Source organism: Ambystoma mexicanum, chromosome 3q, assembly GCF_040938575.1.
Source record: "Ambystoma mexicanum isolate Mex_15411 chromosome 3q, UKY_AmexF1_1, whole genome shotgun sequence".
Taxonomy (NCBI): domain Eukaryota; kingdom Metazoa; phylum Chordata; class Amphibia; order Caudata; family Ambystomatidae; genus Ambystoma; species Ambystoma mexicanum.
Genome location: NC_090926.1, coordinates 268,864,468 through 268,888,711, shown reverse-complemented (window position 1 = coordinate 268,888,711; position 24,244 = coordinate 268,864,468). Strand labels below are relative to the sequence as shown.

The 24,244-nt window shown below is 49.2% G+C and overlaps 1 protein-coding gene across 3 annotated transcripts in view; it reads right to left on the bottom strand.

Moving 5' to 3' along the window:
* Positions 1-24,244, bottom strand: part of CNPY2 (canopy FGF signaling regulator 2) — a 219,448-nt gene that overhangs the window by 119,109 nt on the left and 76,095 nt on the right. For all 3 annotated transcript variants that reach the window (XM_069653740.1, XM_069653741.1, XM_069653739.1), the window contains exons 4-5: positions 10,586-10,783; positions 73-169 (exon numbers count right to left, since the gene is read on the bottom strand). In XM_069653740.1, the coding sequence (XP_069509841.1) occupies positions 73-169; positions 10,586-10,783 (295 nt within the window). The remainder of the gene's footprint in view (positions 1-72; positions 170-10,585; positions 10,784-24,244) is intronic.

Genomic DNA, 24,244 nt, shown 5'->3' with positions numbered 1-24,244 from the left:
ACAAAGGTTGGGGGCGACACCTTTGCACACAAACTAGTCACCACTCATCCAGGATCTCAGACAATACAATACCTGTGCGTTTGCTGCACAGTCGGTCCTTAACATTATCAGACTTGTGGGAGAAGAATTCTATCAGCTCATCCTCGTACTCCTCTGCGATGCGCTCACACTGCATGAAGAAAATAAAATGCAGTGAGAATCAGATACAGCATAGGCTGTACATTATGCAAGCAGAGCCACACCACCAGTGCGCTATATGGCATTTTAATGTTTCACTGCACAACATAATCCAGTCTAACAGAGTAGGAGTTTTAAGAAGCTGGCACGTTCAACGACAAAAGCCAAGTCTAGCTCGGTCGGCTATTGTGTTACCACCATTGGACATTATGCCAGCCTCTAGAGTCTACTTCTGCGAGCAAGCAGCATTATAAAGTGGATAAACGCTCGAATGAACACAAAGGTAAAGAAAATCTCAATAGAATTGCATATTTCACAACACCTAAACTTTTTTTATACCCACAAAAAAATTCAAAGTGGATTATAGTGATATAAACTTAGCGGGAAATGTATTTTGAGTTTAGCATGTAGGTTTATCTTGTGTGTAAGGTAATTACTTTTTGTCTACCTTGAGACGAAAATGCAAAAGAGGGCAGGAAATTGTAAAGCAAGAAAATATGAACATTACGAGGTAGGCTTGACCAAACTGAATTGCATATCTGAAAAATGTTGGTATCACTATCTACAGGGGTAGATTATCTGCTCAATTTCTGTAGAAGTTACGTTTTTTTAAAATTATAAATGCACACCTTTGTTATAGACAGGCAAACATTTAATGTTCTACCAAAGAGACTGGTCTAGCATTGAAGTGTGTTGCCTACATACTCGCGGCGTGACTGTCTTGGGTTGAAAAAGCTATGTATAAAATAGCACTGCCCTATAAGGCAGAATTTGCATACCCAAAATACATTGCTCATGTGTGTCTAAACTAGAAGAATGAAACAGTGATGGCTGCGTGACTTAGTTGAAATTACTTATTCTACTTTTAAATTCAAGATAAGCGCTTAAAGATTTAAAACGAGAAAGGCAACAGTTTTTTATTACAATCATATTCAAACATGGAAATGCAGCCAGATGGTGATCAAGGTCCTGGAAATTTTAAACCACACACCAGTAATATTGGCCAGCAGAATGGCAATAAAAAAAAATAATAATTAAAAAAAATATAGGTTCCAATTACTTTTCATTGATAGAAAATGCTGAGTAGATACATGCAATTTAACATACAAACGAAATACTAAAATTATTTGGTCTTTATTTAAGGACATAAGGCTTCTAGACATTAACACAATGGGGAAATGTTTAAATGTAGCTAGCCTTGAAACCGCTCCTCATTGGTTATGCGATAGGTTCATCCCATGCCCCCCAATGCAACAAAGGATCGAAGACAGAATTATAAAGGCAATATTGTATCAAAACGTGTTGGTAAGGAGAATGTGATTGTACCATTTTGGGGGTGTCTTTTTTTTTTAAAACATATCTTTATTATTTTCATAAACACAACAAATAAAACTTTGTACCAACATTTCACCCCCAACTCGCCCTGCCCCCTCCCACCCAAGGACCATGTGACTTGATTCGTGGATTTCTTTATGCGTTGAAAGTGTCTGTGACCTTTATGTTGTGGGGGCACCATTGATCCATAAAGTCTGACTGCAGGTGTTCCAAGACCCCGCCCCATTCTTTGGTGAACCTGTTCTTAGTGCCTTGGATTGTGTGAGTGACCTTTTCCATTGCTAGCTGCGCCCATACTTTTTGAAGCCACGTAAATATTAGCGGTGTATCCTTCTTTTTCCAATTTTGGGCAATTGTTGCCCATGCCGCGATGAGAAGTCCCACAAAGCTTCTCCATTGTGCTTTCGTGTAGCTTCTTGTAGTGTCATCTCTCATGCCACACATCCATACGGTCTCGTCTAGTTGTCCCACATCTGGAAATATCTTGCCCATTTCTCCCTTAACTTCTTCCCAGAACGGCACTTTTCCTTTACAGGCCCACCAGATGTGTCTCCACGTCCCTGCTTCTCCGCACTCCCTCCAGCAAAGGTTAGATGTTCCTGGGAACATAGTATGCAGTCTCTCAGGCGTGTTAGTGCCACTGAGTCACTATTTTAATCCACATTTCTCTCATCTGCACCGCTCTTGTCATTTTGGGGATCTGGGCCCAGATGTCCTCCCACTGTTTTCTTGTGAGTTCCCTTCCCAGCGTTCTATCCCATTTGCGCATATATGCCCATTTGATCTCTTCACCTTGTTTGTTTATAAAGGAGTATAGTGTAGAAATCCATTTCTTTGCCCCTGAGTTGGTTGTGATGTATTTCTCAAATGGGGTTAGGGTTCTCGTAGCCGCCTTCGCTATTTCGGGAGGTTTTAGCCAGTGCTTAAGTTGTTCATAGCTATATCTATTCCGTGTGGTTCTTGTTGGGAGTGTGAGGCATGATTCGTATTGAATAATTTCATTGTTGCAAAACATTTCCCCAATTTTCGATATGCCCGCCTCCTCCCAGTTGTCTGATGTGCCCTGCTCCAACCCTGGCGGAAACTGCGGGTTCCTCCATATGGGTGTGAATGGGTCTATTGTGTTGGTCATTGCGCCCTTTCTTGTTTGGGTATCCCACGCCTCCAAGGTCGTGCTCAGCATGACGCTGATCCCCATGTTGGGATCTCTGTGCTGTTTCTGCTTCCAGAGTAGTTCCACTAGTGGGGTTCTGGCCACCGCCCTATCTTGTGCTGCCCATATCTGTTGTGGGTCTTCTCCCAGCCATTCCCGAAGCACCTTGAGTTGGGCCGCTTGGTAGTATTTTTGAAAGTGGGGCAGTGCTATCCCTCCTTCCCTAGTTGACGAGGTTAATACCGCCCTGGACAGCCTCAGAGTTTTCCCCTTCCACACGAAAGTTGAGACTACCCTCAGGAGTGATTTGAAGAATGAGCAGGGAATCCCCACCGGCAGGGCTTGGAAGTGGTATAGGAGCCTTGGGAGAATGGTCGTCTTTACCGCCTGAATTCTACCCCACCATGATATCAGCAATGGGTTCCATCTTTCTATGTCTCTTCGAACGCTAGTAAGTAGCTGCGGGTAGTTTTTACTGTACAGTTGGTCTACCTTGTGTGTGAGAGTAATTCCCAGGTATTTAATACCCTCCTCTGCTATCTTGAGGTTGAGTGCCCTTGCTTCTCTCTTAATCTTATCCCCGTCTCCTGCCAGTATTAGTATTTCTGATTTGTTTCTGTTGATTTTTAGCCCCGAGATGGCCCCGAAAGTTTCTAGCTCTCCCATTGCTGCAGCTAGCGATCGGTCCGGCTCCTCTAGTGCCAACAGCATATCGTCCGCATATGCGGTAATCTTGTGTTGCATTCCTGCCATCTCTATCCCCTTAACATTCGCAGCTTCCCTAATTTTCATCAGTAGGGGTTCTAGGAATATAGCATATAAGAGGGGAGAGAGTGGACACCCTTGTTTTGTTCCCCGTGATATGTACACCTTTTCTGATACCTCCCCATTGATGGCCACTCTGCAAGTTGGGGCGTTGTAGTTTGCTTTAATTCTGGCAACAAAGTGTTGCCCAAATCCCATACATTGAAGTGTCTTAAATAACAAGGACCATTCCACCCGGTCAAATGCTTTTTCAGCATCAAGTGCCAGGAGAATTGCTGGGATTCGCTTTATACCCATCTTTTCCACCAGATGGGTGACCCTTCTGAGATTGTCGTGTGTTTGTCTCCCCGGGATAAAGCCTGATTGATCTAGGTGAATTAATTTAGGGAGACGCGGGGAGAGCCTAGCTGCTAATATCTTTGTGTATATTTTGGCATCTATATTTATCAGTGAAATTGGTCTATATGAGGCCGGGCAGGATGGGTCCTTCCCTAGTTTGTGAAATACCAGGACCTTCGCTTAGTTCATGGTGGGGGTCACATTGCCACTTTCTTTAAAGGAATTCAATAACCTGGTTAGAACCGAGGTCAATTGGTCCGCATATTTTTTATAAAATGGGGCCGTATAGCCATCCGGGCCTGGGGCTTTATTTTTCGGTAGTTCATTTATTGCTTTTCTAACTTCTTCTTCCCTTATGGGGTCTTCTAAGGCCTGCCTGTCTGCCGGTGAGATTTGCTGGAATGTGAGGGATTTCAGATATGTGTCCTGTGCATCTGCCTCCGGTTGGTCTGTGGTATACAGTTTCTGGCAGTATTCTCTGAAGACTTCCCCTATGTCTTGTGTGCCTGTAACGTGTTCCCCTTTCATGTTTGTAATGCTTTTGATTGTTATGTCTTTCTGTTTAGCACGTAGTTGTCTCGCCAGCAACTTATCTGCTTTATTTGCTTTAATGTAGTACCTTTGTCTTAGGTATAGAAGGCTCCTTTCCGCTCCCTTTGTGCGCAGCATTTCCAGCTGGCCCTGCGTGTGTCTAAGAGTCCTCTGAGGTTCCCTGGAGGGTTGTGTCAGTATCTTCCCTTGTATCTCAGTAATTGACTTTTCCAATTCTTTTTCCCACGCCGACCTCTGTTTCTCCTTCGTTATTTTTAGTGCCATTAGTTTCCCTCGGAGCACTGCTTTAAACGCCTCCCAGACTGTGGAGATTGATACTTCCCCTGTGTCATTGTCCGTGAAGTATTCTTCTATCATTCCCCTTATGGTTTCCCCCGTAACCTTGTCCTGGATTATGTCCTCCGGCAATCTCCACCTCCACAGACCTCTAGATTTCCCCTGAAGTTTCATATCGAGCCACAAGGGTGCGTGATCCGATTGCCCCCTTTTCCACCTCCTGGATTCTGCCCATGAGGCCAACCGAAGCCCATAGGTAGTCGATTCGTGACATCGAGTTGTGGACATGTGAGAAGTAAGTGCACCCGTTTTGGTCCCCCCTGAGTTCCCTCCATACATCACTCAGGGCCAGCTGGTCCATTTGCTGCTTAAGTCGTTTCGATGGAGCCCCCTGGCCATATGCCCCTCCTGTGCTTCTGTCCCTTTGTGGGTCCCATGCCATATTCAGATCTCCTCCCAAGATCACTTCCCCTCTTGCAAAGGATTCTAATTTGTCCAGGGTGTCTCTAAGAAAGCCGTCCTGTCCCACATTGGGCGCATATATTGACGCTAGGGTGATCCTCTGCCCCTCCAGCACCACATTTGCGAACGCATACCTTCCCTCCTTGTCTGTGATGGAGTTCTCCAATATGGCGTCCCTTCCGGTCCTCATTGCTATGATGACTCCCGCCCGCTTGTCTGTGGCGTTAGCCTGGGCCCATATTGTATATCCCCTTATCCTGGCCTTTTGTTTGTCTTTTGCTCTTATATGCGTTTCTTGTAGGAGAAGGAGGTCCGCCCCTTCCCTTTTGAGTAATTTCTCCAGTTTCACCCTTTGTACGGGGTGATTCATCCTTCTTATGTTATAGGTCACTATGCGTATCTTCCCCATTTTGTAAGGCACAAGTTCTGAGTATTTGACATCCCTTCTTTCTCCGCTGCCCTCTGTCTGTTGTCCCGGTCCCTCATTCCCCGCCCTCTTAACCCTTCCCCCCAACTGGTAACAAAAACTGAACTGAACTTGTTGCCCCCGAGTAGGGCAAGGGTTCCTACTGATGCCCGGACGTTGCGCCCGAGGCTCCCTGCCCTCCTTCCTCTCGGGGGCTGTGTGTGTGGGGGCTCCTAAACCCCACATAATGTCTCATCTTACCCGATTCCAAGCCGGAGGGTCCATCCCGGACCGCCTTCTTCAGTTCATGTACAGCTGCAGTGTTCTCTCCCGCCCCCTCACCAGAGATTGGTGCGATGTCGCTTGGCGCCCTCCGTTCTCTCTGTGACCCATCCTCTTTTCATGTCTGCTTCCTACGGCATTCTCTTCCTTTGGCTGGTCTATTGTGCTTGATCGTTTCCCATCCTGTAGGTCTTCTCCTTTGCTCTCCGCTGGGTGCCGCTTGTTCCAAGTCCTCCGTATCTCCCTGAAGGCCCATTATGCTGAGGCCTTCTTCCCAGGTGGTTGCTCTCCGCCATTTCCCTTCCCATGTAAACGTCAGCCCAAATGGAAAAGTCCACTTGTATCGAATTTCTTTCGCCTGTAGGGCCTTGACTAGTGGGGCCATCGCCCTTCTCTTCTGCAGTGTAATCAGTGCCAGATCTTGGTACAATTGGATTTCTTGACCGTTCATTCTTATGTGGTCCATTTCTCTGGCCTTCCTCAGGATTTGTTCTTTTTGCGGGTAGGAGGAAAGTGCCACCAGGACGTCCCTTGGCCTCTCCCCTGGTGCTCCCGATCTTTTTGGGCCGACCCTGTGGACTCTGTCGACTCAGATTGTATCCGGCTCTGCTGCTTCTATGATATTGCTGAACACATCCTTAACTGCCGACATGAGGTCTCTGTCCTGTACTGTTTCCGCCATATTTTTGATGCGGATGTTGGAGCGGTTCTCCAAATCCTCGCACTGAATCTCAAGGTTATGGGTGAGTCTCATCAAATGTTCCTGGGCTTCACTCGTCTGCTGCGTTTCCTCATCTATCCCCTGGAGTGTTCTTTCCAATATATCGGTTCTTTCCTCCAGTTTCGCCACGTCGATCCTTAGGTCTTGGACCGCTTGTTTCATGTCGTTTTTCATCGTCGTGAACTGTACCTGTACAGAATTTTTCTTGGAGTTCCTGGAACCATGATTGCATGTCATCCCTGGAAGGGGGTTGTATGGGGTTCGCCTGTGCCATTTCTTCCCTTTGTTGGTTGTCTTGCGGCTTTCCCTTCGCTTGCGGCGTGGTGTCCGCCGACCACAGTTGAAGGATATTTGCGTCTTGCTTTGAGGGGATCGGGGTCTGCTGGGAGGCACCATTTTTACTTTTTGCCCTTGACATGTTATGAATGTCTCTTGGAATATGTGTGGGCTTCTGATGGTCCCCTGTGTGTTTATTGGTGTTCTCCCGGGGTGTGCGAGGGCTTCTGATAGTCCCCTGTGTCTCAAGAGGGTGTCTTCTTGGATCGCCCCTGGGCGCCCTGTAATGGTCACCGCGCTCTCTCCCCAATCCTAGGTGCTCACCAACTTTCTCCGCTTCGACCCCGCGGTCCTGGGGCTCTCGCTCGTGCCTCTGCTCTGCGCCGTGTCGGGGGCCCTGTGCCCTTGGTGCCGATCTCCGGGCGTCTTCTTTGTGGCTCTCTCTCCTTCCTCTGCGAAGGGCGCGGGTAGCTGGAATGACCGCTGCGTCGCCCGCTGTTGCTGCCGCCCGAAGTCCGGTTCCCTCTGGGGGGGGGCGATGCCTCCGCGGTTCTCCTGGGAGGGGCAGGGAGTCACCCCCACCGCCTCTGTCCCTTCTCCCTCGGCTTCGTTGCCGGCGGTCTGCCACTCCGCTCCGCGGCGTTGGATCTGCCGGCCCGGCGGCGGGAATCTCCCGATGGGGGAGGGGTGCCTTCTCCGAGGGTGCCGTCTTTGGCGCCCCGCAGTCGTGCTCCCTATTGTCCGGAGCCCACGGGCGGCGTTGGGAGGAGCGATCCGCTCGAATGCTGCGTTGAATTTTGCTTCTAAATGTGCTTATTTAGGCGGCCCGGTAAGAGCGCGGCTTAGACGCAGCTCGTCTCCGCGGCGGCCATCTTGGAATCTTGGGGGTGTCTTTAATAGGTCTTGACGCCCCTACAGAGAGGGTTAAATCGTATCTACAACACCCCTGATGAAAGGTGGAAATATGCGGAAGGGATGCGTTTTCTCTCTTTTCCAATTATTGTTTTAGACTGTTTCCTGAATGCTATTTTTGTACATTACTGTACACAATGGGGGTAACATTGTGATCAATAGATGGTCTCCTTTTAAGAACAAAAAGGGCTCTTCTGCTACTGTTGGGTAAGCAGCGGACCGCCAAATAAATAGGGTCAGTTTTGCACCTGCATGGGTAAGTTTTAGTTTTTACCCCTTGAAAATGCATGAATTTTAAAAATAGGAAGCAATAGAAGTGTAGTCTTCATGAGTTACACAAATAATGCTAAAGTGAAGAGACATTTTCGTCATGGTCACCCACAGGGGCGTCTGTGCAGCATACACACTGCAGCGTGAATAATGGCAAACACTTTTTGCTTCACTTTGGCGAGTCAAAAGTGGTATTAAAAGCAGCATTGATGATTCAATCGTCATCAACATCTCTATAAATTGCAGAACATTACTGCAGTTTGCATGTGATGTAATACCGGAGCCTGAATCCAAAGGTGGAATTGCACAACTTTTCAGCAGTCTGGAGGTGATCCACAAAGCTTTCAGTCATAGGTGTGAGAAACCTGAGGGCATTCTCCCGAGTAAACCTCGGGAATTCCTTATTCAGGTGGCCAAGGGAGGGCTGGCGCTCTCAGATGCCAACCCTCAGGTTGGACGAGCGAGTGTGGGTCATCTGGGTTGGGGAGCCCGGCGTTGTGCTCGAAAGAAAGCCCCATGTGAGAAGCGATTTTATACTGAGGAAGAAGGAGAGGAGAATAAGATCCTTGAATCCTTTATAGGTTGTCCCAAGTCTAACACTCTTGCACCCAAATAATTTCCCTTACCCAAATCAAACGACCCCTCCATATCTGGCAAATCCTCTAGGAGCCCAAACCCTGTCACCCTTTAAAACCACAACTCCCACAATTCCCCCCCCTGTTTATTTTCTGACAATCCTTGTCATTCTCAGTTTGTTCCACACACCCTACAAATCTCACCCTTCCGATCTTACCCAACCACCTAGCACGAGAAATATAATCCCATACAACACCTCTTCCTCTCTATACCCCGTAGGATGCTCGAACACTCCGACTCCACCCCCCACCCCCTTTCTGACACAAACACTTGCACAACATGGAAGACAACAGACTCATTCTGGAGCTGTTCACCTGACATGTCCCAACCTAAGGGCCAGTCAATTGACCAAAATCACACACACTTGACGGCCCTGGACTTTCCCCACAGGGATAAAGGGTGGAGCAGGAGGGTACAAGGCGAGCAAGGAAGACCGCACAATGTGAGAAGTAACTCACCAAGGCAGTTAAAAAGGAGGCGAAAGATGGTGCATACCGAGGGGGTGACAAGGAGAGAAGCGACCTTGCCCTTTCCGATCAAAGCCTGTGAAACATCTGCAGATGGAAACCTTAAGTCTGAGAGCAATAGCGAGCGTGTATTGCAACAGATGTCGACGGTACACAAGACCCTCCTCCGCCGTTTACCAAGCCAGGGAGAGATGCTGGTCTCTGAGGTATCAACCTTGACTCGAAGGAGAAGAAAGCCAAGCGCTTCATCACAGCCGGTGAGTCGAGGGGAGAGTCGATAAGAAACCGAACTGTGTTGAAGGAAAAGTAGCAAGCAGTTAATTTGAACTTTGAAAGGTTTAAAGGAACTATTGAGAAAAGAGGGGGAAAACCAGCAACAGAGGTGTCCGGCACCATGTGGGCGATCACGCAGGAAACTCTGAGCGATTACCCAATGGTAGAGACTACCGTAACCAGAAGGCCTTGGGAAGAGGCGAAGAGAGGTCAAAGTGGTCATGCAGGGTCTTGTAAAATCCTCTGTAGCATCGCAAGTCTTTGACCGACAGATGATTGTGAAGCTAAGGGAAATGAATCCTGAATGGTGAAATCAGAATATGAACTGTGTGTCTTAAAAGGTTGCAAGAGCGAACCCGGCCGAGGGATACTAGCGAGAAGGGGTGAAGTCTAAAGTCCTCTAGTGAACCGTTTGGTAAACAGTGGCAAGAGTGAACCAGACGTAGGGATGCTAACGAGAAGGGATGAAGGCTAAAGTCCCATTGTGAACTGTCTGGTAAAAGCTGGCGAGGGTGAACCCGGCAGAGGGAAGCAGACAATCGGGGGCAAAGCCCGAACTGCTTAAAAATACATTAAGAATCATTAATTCAAGAAGTATTCGACGACCAGAGGAAGTGAATTGTCCCCCTTGTCAGTTGTGTCCGAGCCCAGCCGAGGGAGATCCAGGGGTGAAAAGTTCATTGAGAAAAGGAACCGTTTGGTTGTTTTGTTAACTACGACTAGTGAGGGCTCTGTGCCCGGAAGAGGGGGATCCAGGGGTTAAGGCATCACCCAACGAATACGTGCAAAGGAACTTCATGGTTGTTTGTTATTGAACACATCAGGCCTTCAAAAGGCAAGAGGCTTTATTATTTTTTTTTTTTTAAAGAGGCTTAACCATCAGAGAACCTGATGGCTGCAACAAAACTGGAAAGCTCGAGCGTGTGCAGTCACCTTGTCCCGTGCTGAAAACGTGGGGAAGGGAGGATCCCTGGCAATCGCATTCTGACTTATTTGAAACACTTTTTTCTTTATTGATACGCTATCCCATACTCTTTCTGTAATTAGTGTTAAGGAATTGGCAATAGGTTTTCTTAGTATAGGCCTTTTTATTTTGACACAATGCCACAAGGACTGTTATTTTTATTTGATGGTCTAAGCTTGCTCCCATCTTAGATTTAGGTTAGGCGTTTTTCCACCCTGCATTGATAGTTTAATAAACACCCTTGAACTGCCATCACTTGTTTCTGTCTTTACTGTTGCCACCATGAGCTCCTTACATAGGCCACAGACAAGCCACTCACCGCAAATTTCAGGCTTGCCGTCACATCTTTGTCCAGCTTGGTGCCAGAAAGGTCCATTGTGGTACCGTCCCGAGAAAGGACGCGCACATATGTTTTGCGCTGCGAGGAAGAGTCCACCTTCTCCCCATAGTCCGTCATCTTTTCACAGACCCGCTCCAAGAGTTCTGTTAAATGAGCCTCAGACCTGGCATACGGCACCTGAGACGGAAGCGAGATAACAAATGTGAACAATGAGCTTCAATCGCATGTCTTCATCCAGAATGCATAATGTTCAGTATTGTAGCAGGTCAAGGAAAGCTGGCTGCCGATTACCACAGTCTAGTAAAATGATAGTGAAAGCTTTGTACTGTAGAAATGGATACCTTCTTTGGTTTAGCGAAATAGTTCCTATCTGACCCAGAATAGGACAGGGCATTCCAAAGGGCAAAGTATTTACAGCATTTACAATAGATACAGACATAAGGAATACAACTAAAGCAATACCGGGCATCCGTTCACCTCACATGATTAGCATAGGTCAGCCTAGACAAACATGGAACGGAGTACAAGTGAAACTACACCACTTGAAAACATTGGTTACCACAAAAATCATGCAAGATGAGGAGACCTGTTGTCTGTGGAACTCAATTTAGGCGAGGGATTAATCAAAATGAACACCTGAGACAATATTTCTCCCTCTCAAAAGACGGTCTTTGGCATTCATCCACTGTGTTTAAAGGACTTTACTATAAAGATAATGTTGGTTAAAACGATCCATGCCACATAGAATAATTACTATGACAATCAAAGAATTACATAATCCTTTCTACTGTCTGCAAAGCATCAGACTATCGCTATGCTTTCTATTACATTAAAAGCCATTCTTGAAATCCTTCACACAAAACTACATATATTTTTTATTTGCATTTAGCTCATTTCAGCAAAAAAACGAAAAAACAAAAACAGCTTCAATCCATACAAAGAGGAAGAAAAACATCAATGTAATACCAAAACACAGTCCTCATAAAGCACTTCAATACAGTACGCAAACCAATCCGAATGAAAATACAATCATCTAGGTAAAAGAAAGGGGGAAAAGAAGCCCTCCCTGCTCGTTACCCTTGGCCCCAATATGCTGCCAATTTATGTTATATAGTTTTATAAAGGGCCCGAAGGCATCTTGGCGCTAAGACATCAAACAAAGCTAGATGGTCCGGGATGTTTTCAGAAGAGAAGCATTTTCAAAAGACACCTAAATTGCAAATGGTTAGGAGTAGATCTCAGAGCCGGAGGGAGCGAGTTCCAGAGTTTGGCAGCCACCATAGAAAAGGCACGACCGCCACTCGAGAAGGAACAAGTTACTTACCTGTAACTGTTGTTCTCCAGCATGGGTCTGGCATGGATTCACATGCTCATGAATATTCCCCATCGTCAGGCTGGGAATCCTCGGTAAAGAAAAATCACTATCAGTTTCGTTTCTGATCTGTCTTTCGTAGTAGTAACCGATCTATGGGTCATACTGACCACAGCCAATGACTGCCATCTCCCTAAGCCCCGCCTCTGGCAGCCATCTTCAGATTTGGTAGCACGTGAAGTGGCAGTATGACCAAGTGAAGAGCCGCAGAGGGGAAGGCGGGAGGGTTCGCATGTGAATCCATGCCAGACCCATGCTGGAGAACAACAGTTACAGGTAAGTAACTTGTTCCTTCTCCAGCATGGGGTCTGGCATGGATTCACATGCTCATGAATAAAGAATACATAGCAGTATACACATGCACAACCACGGGAGGTGGCAACAGGCTCAACATTAAGCAATACAACAACTCAACATTAAGCATCTCTTACCTTCTCACCAGGCTCACCTTAGGTGAACAGGTTGCGTAGCACTGCTTGGCCGACCCTGGACTCCTCCCTGGAATCCCGGTCGACGCAGTAGAATTTCGTGAAGGTGTGCGTCGACCTCCACGTAGCAGCCCTACAGATGTCCAGCAGGGGCACACCAGATAGGAACGCCGTGGTAGCTGCGATCGCTCTGGTGGAATGGGCTCTCGGATGGCCGGGCAGCGGTCGGTTTGCCAACCGATGACAGTACATGATACAGCCGGAGAGCCATCTGGAAATGGAAGCCTTTGAGAGAGCCTTCCCCTGCTTGACAGGTCCAAAGTTCACAAAAAAGTTGTGACGTCTTCCGAAAAGTCTTCATGCCACGTAGAACTTCAGCGCTCTAGCCACATCCAGCGAGTGCAAAGTCCTTTCAGCCGGCGACGAAGGGAAGAAAACAGGCAACACCAAGGGTTCGTTGAGGTGGAAGTCCGACGGCACCTTGGGCATGAAGGAGGGGTGCGTCCTGAGCACTACCCTTGTGTCGTGAAAAGTCAAGTACGGAGGCTTGCAGGAAAGGGCCTGGATCTCTCCCACTCGTCGTGCAGAGGTGATGGCCACAAGAAACGCTGTTTTCCACGACAGGAACTTCAACGGAGCTGAGTGCAGAGGCTCGAACGGAGGTCCCATGAGCTTGGTCAGCACCACGTTGAGCTCCCACGCCGGGGCCGGAGCCTTCACCGGCGGGAATGATCTGAACAGTCCCTTCATGAATCCTTTCACCAGACGATGAGACCACAAAGACGTCCGTCCCGTGGTTCTGGTGTATTGGGAGATCGCAGCAAGATGAATCTTGATGGAAGCGTGCTCCAGTCCAGCCTTGGCCAGCGTCAGTAAGTACGTAATCCGCAGAGGGTTAATCTTCTGTGCATGGCACCAGACAGAGAACCTCTTCCATTTGTGTCCGTAGCATTTAAGAGTTGAGGACGCCCTGGCCTTTGCAAGAACCTCTCTGCAGTCGGCCGGTATGTCGTAGCCTCCAAATTCTAACGCTGCAGGAGCCAGGCCTGCAAGTCAGCGACTTCGGGTCGTGATGGAGGATGGCGCCTCCTTCCCAGGAGAGAAGATCCGCATCCACTGGCAGCTTGATTGACGGGGACGCTGACAAGTCCAGAAGGTCCGGGAACCATATCTGCCTCGGCCACGCAGGTGCGACGAGGATCATCCTGCACCGTGACCTCTTGAGCTGGTTGATGAGCCGGATCAGCAACGGCAATGGAGGGAACGCGTAAAGAAACAGGCCCTCCCAGAGGAACGAGAAAGCATCGCCCATGCTCCTCGGCTGGGGAAACCTGCTGGCGAACCTCCGGCACTTGGAGTTCGTCGCGAACAGATCGATCTGGGGAGTGCCCCACCGTCGGAAGAGGCGGTCCACTAGATCCTGTCGTAGCTCCCACTCGTGGCACGAGCGCAGCTCTCTGCTGAGCGAGTCAGCGATGGTGTTTTTTATTCCTGCCAGATGAAACGGCACCAGAAACATCCCTTTGGCGACGGCCCAATGCCACAGATCCTGCGCCTCCTTGGACAGGGCTGGGGATCTGGTACCGCCCTGCTTCCTGATGTAGAACATGGTGGTGGTGTTGTCGGTGAAGATCCTCACCACCTTGCCCTTGAGGGATGGAAGAAAGGACCTGAGGGCCCAAAACACTACCCGGAGCTCCAGGACGTTGATATGGAGGGACTTCTCCATCGGGAGCCAAAGGCCTCTCGCGTGCAGATTTTCGATGTGCGCTCGCCACCCTTCCAGGGAGGCATCCATGGTCACTGTCTTCTGTTGGCCCGGGGTCTGGAAGTCCATGCCGCCGTCAGATGCGCGCGGGTGCCCCACCACCGGATCGCTCGTCGGAAGCTCTCGTCGAGTGTGATCCTGTCCTCGAAGCTGCCCGTCGTCTGAATCCAGCAAGCGTCCAGGAACTCCTGTAACGGGCGCATCCGAAGCCTGCACAGGCGGATGAGATAAATGCAAGAAGACATCATTCCGAGGAGGGATTTGATGGACCTTACCCTGGCCGCGTCCGCAACCAGCATCCGCTGCACCTTGCCCAAGATGGCCCTCATCCTTTCCTCCGACGGAGAGGCCAGAAGCGCCACTGTGTCGAGTTTCGCTCCCAGAAACAGCGCGTCTTGCGAGGGCACCAGGTGGGACTTGGCGTAGTTTATGGAGAAACCCAGGTCCGTGAGTAGTTGGACGGTCCTCGCCGTGTGCTCAGCGGCGAGTTCCCTCGTCTTTGCTCGGATGAGCCAGTCGTCCAGGTAGGGGTAGACGTGGATCCCCTCCAGGCGCAGCCGCGCCGCCACCGGTGCGAGGCACTTGGTGAACACCCTGGGTTCCGACCTCAATCCGAAGGGAAGGGCTCTGAACTGGTAGTGACGCCCATGGACCACGAATCTGAGAAACTTTCGGTGTCCCTTTAGGATGGGGATCTGGAAGTAAGCATCCTCCAAATCCAACGACGACAGGAAATCGCCCTCCTCCAGCTGACCCAGGACGTGCTGGAGGGTGACCATCCGGAACTTCTGTGCCTTGATGAATTTGTTCAGTCGTCGTAGGTCCAAGATGGGACGCCATCCTCCCGTCTTCTTCTTCACGAGGAAGTATCTTGAGTAAACTCTGGAGCCCCGAAGCCTCTTTGGGACGAGCTCGATGGCGCCTTTCTTGAGCATCGCCTTTACCTCCAAGAGAAGTTGAGGGACGTGATGTTCCTTCCTGGCCACGGGGTGGACGCGCTGGCTCTTCTTTAGAAACTCCAGCGCGTGACCCTGGGCCAGGGCGTCCAGCACCCATCGGTCGGTGGAGATGGACTCCCACACGCTGACGAAGCTCGCCAGCCGGCCTCCCACCGGGATGCTTCGGTGGGGGCCCGAACCCACGGCCGGTTCAGTCCTGCTTCGACGAGGCTTTGCCGCCTTGTCCTCCCTGGCGACGACGGCGGGGTCCGCCCGACTTGCCTCGTCCCCTGTAGGCTTCCTGTGACGACGAACGGGCCGCTTGACGATAGGTGGAAAATCCGCCGCCGGAACCTTTGGAGGCACCCTGCTTGCCTCTGCCGCTCAGAAAGGGCGGCCGTCGTTGCTGGAGAACACCAAGAGCCCGGGCCGTTTCCGTCTTGATGGCTTGTAGGGAATCGTCCACTGTTTTCCCAAACAGGTTGCTCCCGTCGAAGGGCATGTCCAAGACTCTGGTCTGCACGTCCTGCCGGAAGTCCGTTGCCTTGAGCCATCCACGCCGTCTAAGGCACACCCCGTTGCCCAACTGGTGAAATCCAGTGTCAGCGATGTCCGTCGCTATCGTAATGGCGTGGTCCGATGCCACTTCTCCTTCCTGCAAGATCTCTAGGGCCTCCGCCCTCTTGTCTGGTAGGAAGTCCAGCAGGGGGGTGATTTTGCACCACAACTCCCTGTCGTAGCGGGCTACGATAGCCAAGGCGTTGGCAGCCTTAATCGTCGTCGCTGCCGATGAGATGACTCTGCGTCCCATCGTGTCCAATTTCTTTCCCTCGCCGTCCGGCGGGGAGGTTGACGTAGAGGTCGAGGCCCCCCCCGCTTTCTTCCTGGCCGCCGCGGAGACGACCGAGTCCGGGGTCGGCTGTGCCGGAAGGCACAAGGGGGCCGCGTCCGGGACCCGGTACTTCTTCTCGTACCGGTCCCTTCTCGCAGGCGTTGTGGATGGGTTCTTGAGGAGGGCGAGACCCTCATCCCAGATATCGTCCAGTAGAGGTACAGCGAGGACCGTCTTCCTCTTGGTCTCGCGCCGTTGATAAAGGAAACCTTCCTTCTTCTCTTCCGGGCAGAGCTGGAAAAGCTTGGATGCCCTGGCGATCATGGTATGAAACGATCCAATCTCGTCGGGCGGGGAAGCCCGGGGAGGTGACGAGATACCTCGTAAACCTCGTCGTCTGTACCCGTCGCAGCCGTGTCCGTCCCCGTATCATCCCCACGGGTTGTCGACGGGGAGGAGGGCTGAGCAAGGCTCGATGGTTGAAAAGGAGGTGGAGGATGAATCCTTCTCTTGGGAGGAGGACTCCCAGAAGGGCCTGACTCCGGGTCCCCCGTCAGGAGCGGTTCCTCCGTTGGTGGTAACGGCAATCTCGTCCTTATCTCCGAGCATAAGGACTGAATAGTCAACAAAATGGCCGCCGAGTTGTCTTGCGGCACTGGTTGAGGGGATTCCGATGGGCGGTCAGGAGCCCCGTCGGCACCCTCAACGTTATCGTCGTCTCCAACGTCGGGGTCCCTCCCGACGGGCTGGTCTTCTTCCATGCCAACGCCGTGGCTTAAGACTTCGATCAACTCCTCTTCAGAGGTTGAGGCCGAATCCAAAACGACCTCCTGCCCCCCCTTTTTCTTCTCCGTTGGAGGTTTCACGGGGGTCCTGTCGATGGGCATGAAAGAGGACTCCCTGCGCGGTGGCAGGGAGACTCTGGGCCCCGAGGTCGCCACCACTGGTGTAGCCTCCACAGGCTGAGCCAGGGCCGCCGCGACTGTCTCGATGGAGGCCTTGGCCGGGTGGATCAAGGCTTTCACCACCTTAGGTGCGCTCGCCGCCTTCTCCTTGGGGGGAGGGTCTCCGCCTCGCTCCCCCTCCGATGGGGCCTTCGAGCTTGACCGGGGTCTCTCCAGGAGCTTTGCCGGGTGCTCGGCCTTCCTCTTACCCGAGCCAGAGCATTGGCTCGTGGTTGATGGCGCCGGGGAGAATGCGCCCTGCCTGGCACCCGTAGAGCCCGACCATTCGGCGCTCCCGGTGCCAGCGGATTCGCGGTGCTTGGCCTTCTGTTGGGCCCCCGTCGCCGGGGCGCCCTCAAAGGTCTTAGAAGACCGCTCCGACTTCTTTTTCTCGCCTGATGGGCTTTTCCCTTCCAGCCAGTTGGCGAGACGCAGATGGCGGTCCTTCATGGTCCGCTCCGACATATTGCCGCAAAACGCACAGTCCTTCTCCACGTGCGTCTTGTCCTCATGCAGGCAGTAGAGGCAAAGGGAGTGTTCATCCTCCTTAAAGACATTCTGAAGCTGGCATCCAGGGCAGACCCTGAACAGCTATCCGGGCGTCGAGCTTCCCTTCTCCTGGGCCATGTCCGAGATGGGCCTGAGAAATTTCTGGAGTCCTCCAAAAGCGTGGCTCGACGAAATCTTCACCCTTGAGGGGCGCAGAAGAATCCGACACGGGTCCCCGTTGATCGGATAAAGAAACGGTGGAGCTTGAGGCTCTTATGACCGAAAAAGAGAACATTTTTCTATGAACAAAGCGCGAAAAAAGCACTAAAGCTCGAGAGCAATAGCACGAGGATCCCAACACTTGAACGTGCGGTAAAAATCTGAAGATGGCTGCCAGAGGCGGGGCTTAGGGAGATGGCAGTCATTGGCTGTGGTCAGTATGACGCAGAGATCAGTGATTGGTTACTACTACGAAAGACAGATCAGAAACGAAACGGATACTGATTTTTCTTTACCGAGGATTCCCAGTCTGACGACGGGGAATATTCATGAGCATGTGAATCCATGCCAGACCCCATGCTGGAGAAAGAAAGATCCTAGGGACAGAGATTAAATCAGCACTCCACGAGCGAAGGGCTCGGGAAGTACGGAGGGAATTTATCCCACAGATAGTTCGCCTACAATGCCCGATGATCAAGGAAGAGGGCCTTACATTTTATGAGCCTGGCGATAGGGAGCCAGTGGTGGGAAGGCAGGACTGGATTGATATGGGAGCCATAAGGAGTGTTAGTGGCCACCCTAGCGGACAGGTTCTGCAAAAACTGCAACCAGTGGATAAGCCCCACTGACTGAGCCAAAAACAAGGAGTTACAGTAGTCTATATGGCTCAGCACTAGTGAGGCCACCACCAGAGGTCCAAGATGGCATGCCAAGAAGGGTAAAACCCTGCACAGAATTCTCAGATGAAAATGGGCCAGCCTTACACATTGCTCCAACCTGAGCAGCCATAGACAACATAGATGATAGAATAACCTCAAGATGTTTAACGGTCTACACAGGGAGAGGGAAATCACCCAGTGCAGAAGGCCAAAAAGATGGGGGTCCAAAGAGCCGGATTAGGAGGGTGACCCACCACCAAAACCCTGGTTTTATCCTGGTTCAATTTCAGCCAGTTCCTACCCATCCTGTCCCCAACGGCGACCAAGCACTGACTCAGGCACGACAACACCTCTGCCTGGTTCAGATCTAAACCAACTAGGATCTGGGGGGTCATCGGCATACGAGTAGCACCAGAAGTTGAGGGAGCAGATGAGGCGGATCAAGGGCTATATGTAGATGTTATAAAGTGAAGGGAACAGGGAGGGACCCTGCGGGACACCACAAGATAGAGAGCACAAAGCAGAAGAAAAATAAGAAAGTGAGAGGGTTTGGCCCCCCATCAGTCAGGAAGGAGGAAACCAAGGCTAAAACAGACCCAGAGAGTCCAGCTGAAGCCAAGCGAGAAAGCAAGATCTCGTGGTCGACTGTGTCAAAGGCAGCTGACAGGTCTCACAATATCAATGCAGCTATTTCACTGCCATTCACCAGTCTGGCAAAGTTGTTGACAACAGACACAAGGACACTCTCCGTGCCACGCCTTGTCCAAAAACATGACTGAAAGGGGTTCAAAAGCAAACGGTGTCCCCCAGAAAGGAGTAAAGAAGAGGGGAAACCAGAGACTCCAAAAGTTTCATCGACAGAAGATAAAGTGAAATAGGGCAGAAATTAGCAGGAATAGTAGGATCCAGTGAGGACTTTTTAAGAAGGGGGATAACTATAGCCTCTTTTAACTCCACTGGAATAAACCCAGACTGGCAAGCCAGATTGACTACCTGGGAAACCCAGGTAGTCAGCCCGGGGACGATATCCTTGAAAACTGGCAAGGGTATGGATCAGAGGGAGAGGCAAATTTAAGCTGAAGAACAGCCTTTCCTACTGCTTCCTCAGAAAATATCGGGAACTTGAACCACACGTGCAAAGGGCCACCAACTCCGACCTCTGGTACATTATTAATTGCGTAGCACCAATGCAGCCGGTAAATATCGCCACGAATGTTGTCAATTTTAGAGATGAAGAATTGAGCCTGAGAGTATCAGAGAGACTGCGTCAGTCACAGCCAGTGAAAGATTTTCAGTAGATGACAAGGATTTCACAATGGCAAATGGCTCCTTAGGTTGAAGGTATGTTTGGCAGCAGAGATAGATTTGGGATAGGTTTTAGCTAGAAGGCTATAGACTGTCGTCTCAGCAGCACCATAGGAGTGGTGCCGTTTGCGTTCAGCCCATCTAAGCTTGAGGCAGGCAGCTCCAAATTCGTTCGTAAACCAAAGGTTGGGTGGACGATTGTGAAGCCGGGCAGTTTTGAGATGAGCAACTAAATCTGCTGCCTTCTTCTAGCAATTGGTCAGAATAGATAAATGAATAGGCTGACAATTATGGCATTCTTCCAGCAGACTTGTCAAGAGAGCAGTCCAATCCACAAAGCGCCAGTTACGCCGTAGCACGGTAGCGGAGGGCACTCTAAAGGGGGTGGGGGGGCGGATTTGAAGAGTGAATGGCACCAGAAAGTGATCAGACCAAATGAGGTTTCACTGGAAGAGAAGTAATATAGGATTCAGTGGAGAACACCAAGTCCAAAGTATTTCCAAAGGAATGAGTAGACTCAGTGACAGATTGGCAAAGGCCCAGGCCTAGGTCGGATAAAGAGTCAAAGCACCGACTAAATATCAGGGCACAGGGAAGGTTACATTTAATATCACCCAAAATAATGAGTAAAGGATCTTTAACCTGAAGCTCAGCCACAAGTACAAGAAAAGGTTCCAGAAAACCAACATAGGAACCCAGAGGCCTATAGATGAGCAGAAAATGTAAAGTGCGAGTGGGGGAGACAGTCACCCCAACAAGCAGTGATTCGATATCAACCCCGTGGGGGCAGGGAATCCTAAATGTCGATTTGAAAATAAACGATGCCACCCACAGGGTGAGACGCATTCCTATACAGATGGACAATTTGGTAGCATTGTGGAAGTGCTTGCAACAGGACAGGAGCAGAAGCAGCCCCGAACCAAGTCTCTGTCAAGCACATAAAATCAGGGGAACAAGTGTCAAGAATATCATATACAAAATCTATGTACACCACTAATGAGCACACATTAATCAGCATTACTTTACCTAAGTCAGTTTCCTGGAGAGCATTATTCAAAAAGGTGCCAACTAATTTTTCCAATTTGTTGGAAAGCACGTATCTGGGGGGAGAGCGGGGGGCAGATCTAAAATATCATTCCTGAGAGGGAAAGGAGCTTCTTACCTCACTATGCCTGAATTGCGTACGGATTAGCACAGACGCGCTAGACTTAGGCGTGCAAGGCTCTAGCCCGCTGCGCTTCCCTAGGACGAGCTGCATTAATACACATGATATCGCGGCAGCTGGGTCCCTCCCACTGTGAAAACAGTGAAGACAGACTCCCAGCTGCTGAGTGACTGGATGTGAAAAAGGAAAGGCTACCTCCAACCAGGCAAAAACCCTGGTGGCTAGTGGGGGAAGCCAGCTTACAAGTAAAGTAAAATAATTAAAATAAGAAGAGAAAAATAAAAACGTGACAGGAGGACGGCTAATCTAAAAAACACTGCGCTCAGTCAAACGCTCCACTCGCATTACACAAATGTAAGGGAAATGAAACAACAAATCAGTAGGTGCCAATAAACAATCACAGTCAGCACACTAGCCAAAACAAACCTGACTGGAACCCAGTCGCACCCGATGTCTCATTTAATGATCTTACCAAAGGGCTTAAAAAATGATAAAAACTAACGTCCCGTCTAGTTTCCTAATCACTCACCTAAAACCAATTTTAAAAATGTAACCGCTGCAATAAACAGTGACTTTTTTCACGACTTAATAAAACCTCACATCATTCTGCTGATGTTAAAGTGCTTGGACATCAAGGTATTCTTTGAATAATAATGTTTTTTGTCCCGTAAGCCTTATGCAAAAAAGCAAAATATGGTGCAGTGATTCTACCACCCCACTGGCAGTGCAAAATCGGCATCTCCCGTCTCTTACTCCTCCTTGATTTCTTACACAGGTTATTTGTTGGCCGAAGGTTTAAATGAATTCTCAAGAACTGCCTCCTATAGTAGCTGTTTGGAAACCTTATTAAATATTTGGCGACTGAACCCACTGCCCTTATATCATACTTCAGATGACACAACAGTTTATATGTGTTTGTTTCTTCCACAGACATAATCCAGTCTTGGTCCCATAATTTTATTTTAACTTTGTCCGGAAGTTCTTACTAGGTCATCTTTTGAGACATTTAGACCTTCCAGGCTTTCTTTGCATAATACCCATGATGTTAGTTATATCCATTTCCTTTTTTTAGATCACAAATATCTTCATTGGGTCCTCTGAAATGCACTTTGTGTACAATGCTAACGTTTTCCATTCTACTATAGCCCCCAAGGAAATCAGACCAAACTCATGTTGTACAACCTGAATTGGGATCGACTTCCGGACTCTGAAAACCTTTTTCCAGAGTATTCCCTCTAGAAGTGACCACAATTTTTCCATCGTGCCAAGCAGGTTCCTGCTCAATAAGTGACTGTGGTAACCACCTTTGCTTTATAGAACTCCAAAACCGGCAATAGCGATAACCTCCCAAACTTTCCTTCGATCATACCTGCCTGATTTGCCAGAAAGAGTTCTACTGCGTAGGGATTCCTCCACTGGAATCTCTGTGCAGCTTCCACTAGATGTCGGCCTATGCATAGCATGTGATCTAAGCAGATTACACAAGCGTCAAATGTATATACCTTAACGTCTTCTATTTTACCTTTTCACAATTTCCACATTGTCTTGCCTTTGGTTGTTTCAAGGTTATTATTTTAGTCTTTTTAGTTTATTAGGAAGTTGTTTTCCCCAAACGTATTCCTCTAGCTTATTTAGTGGATGCTGCAGCCCCACCTCCTTTTGGTCCAACAATACTAGGTCATCGGAGTATAAAAGCCTGCTGATCTGGTCGCTGCCCAATTTGAGTGGGAAACATCATGCCTGGTTTAGTGTGACCCCTAGGTCAGGCAGGAAGAGGTTGAAAAGAGCCAGGGCCAACGGACAACCCTGTTTCAACCCCTTCGTGGTGGGTATTTCCTTAGATAATAGGCCTTATTTGTTTATTCTGACTGAGGCTAGTGTCACTCTGCAGGGCTTTCAGGGGGCCCAGTAATGAGGCCAGGCAATTCCAGGCAGATCATTTAGTCCACAGGCTTGTCCTTTCTACTTGGTCAAAAGCCTGTACTAGGTCCACAAATGTTAAGTATAGTTTTCCTTTGCCTTCCGTGGCCTTGAGAATGTTTTACATCATCAAGTTGGCACTTATACCAATGCCCTTCACAAACCCAGTTTGATAACTATCCTGCCTTTGTTCCTTCTTGGCCAACCCGTTTAATCTCAATAGAAGGAGTGATGAAAAGATTTTACTAGTCACATCCAGAAGGGCCATAGGTCACTAGTTCTTGGGATCATCCCGATTGTCCCTCTTGAATTTTGGTACGATCACTGCTTTTTTCCAGGAGTCTGGAATCGTTCTTAGCTCATCAATCTTTTGAAACGATATGTGAATAAACGGTGCCCTTTGTACAGGGGATTGCTTCAGCATAGTGTTGGTCATCCCATCCGGGCCCGGAGCCCGAGATGCACTTATTTTTAGTAGGAGGTCTTCAATGCTATGCAGAATCAGCCACCCCTCTTGCAATGTTCCCTCCCCTCTTGGCTCCAGGTTACTGCCTGCCCGATAGAACAGACCTCTTTTATTCTTGTGATTTTACTCTGTTCCTTAAACGCTTTTGCCACCCTCAGTGGTTTCCTCCTTTGTGATCTTTTCTGAACTACTTGGGCATCATACACATGGTCTGGCTTTCTTTCCCGTACCTGCCCTTCCGTTTTAAATACTCATTAAGGTAGACAATATCAGCTGGTATTCCACTAGCTTCTATGGGTGTTCTCCTGGACGCTCTGAGATTTTCAAGATAAAGCCTGGTCAAACGTTCTACACTACTGGTGTTCATCTTTAGCCGAATTCCACCCTTATTGATCTCTGCCGACAAATCCAGAGTGCTATCCCTTGCACCATTTCCCACTACCCAAGACATCCTCAACAAATCATGATCACTGGCAACAGTTAGAACTACCCCAAAAGTATGGACAAAGGCCAGCATAGGTCTAGACACAAAGACAGCGTATTGTGGCTGATTGTTCTTCTCAGGCCCAGGTTGTCTGGCTAGGTAGGTCTCCTTCAACGTGACGATTTAGCATGTCGAAGTCACCTGAGCGCATAAGCTTCATCCATTCCAGTCCTCTCCTTTCTGATGGACTTCAGACTGCCCCCTCAACATGGATTACAGCTCCGTCCTTATTCATGCAAGTGCAGTTCAAATCGCCACATAGAATGATAAACCCCAACCCATCTTCTCTGTAGGATTTTTCGATGAGGTCGTCATCTTTCCCTATTAGTTCATCTACAGTTATAGTAGATGTTAATAATGGACAGCCAACACTTCTGTTTTGGGAAGCTGCTGACACCCCATGGGTTCCATCTCACCACTACTTGTCGAGTGTATAGGTTAGGAGCCTGTGACTTAAGCACTTCCAAACCAGATCCATTTTTTATGGCGGTTAAGAGGCCCAAAATTGGCCTCCCCTTTAGGCTTTTCCCCCCCCCTCGCTGGATTTAATACAACCGAGTACCCATCTAAGCTTGGATTCTGTTGCAGCCATGTTTCTTGCAAACACAGCAGGTCGAATTTGCCCAAATTAATGTCATTTTTCACCGTT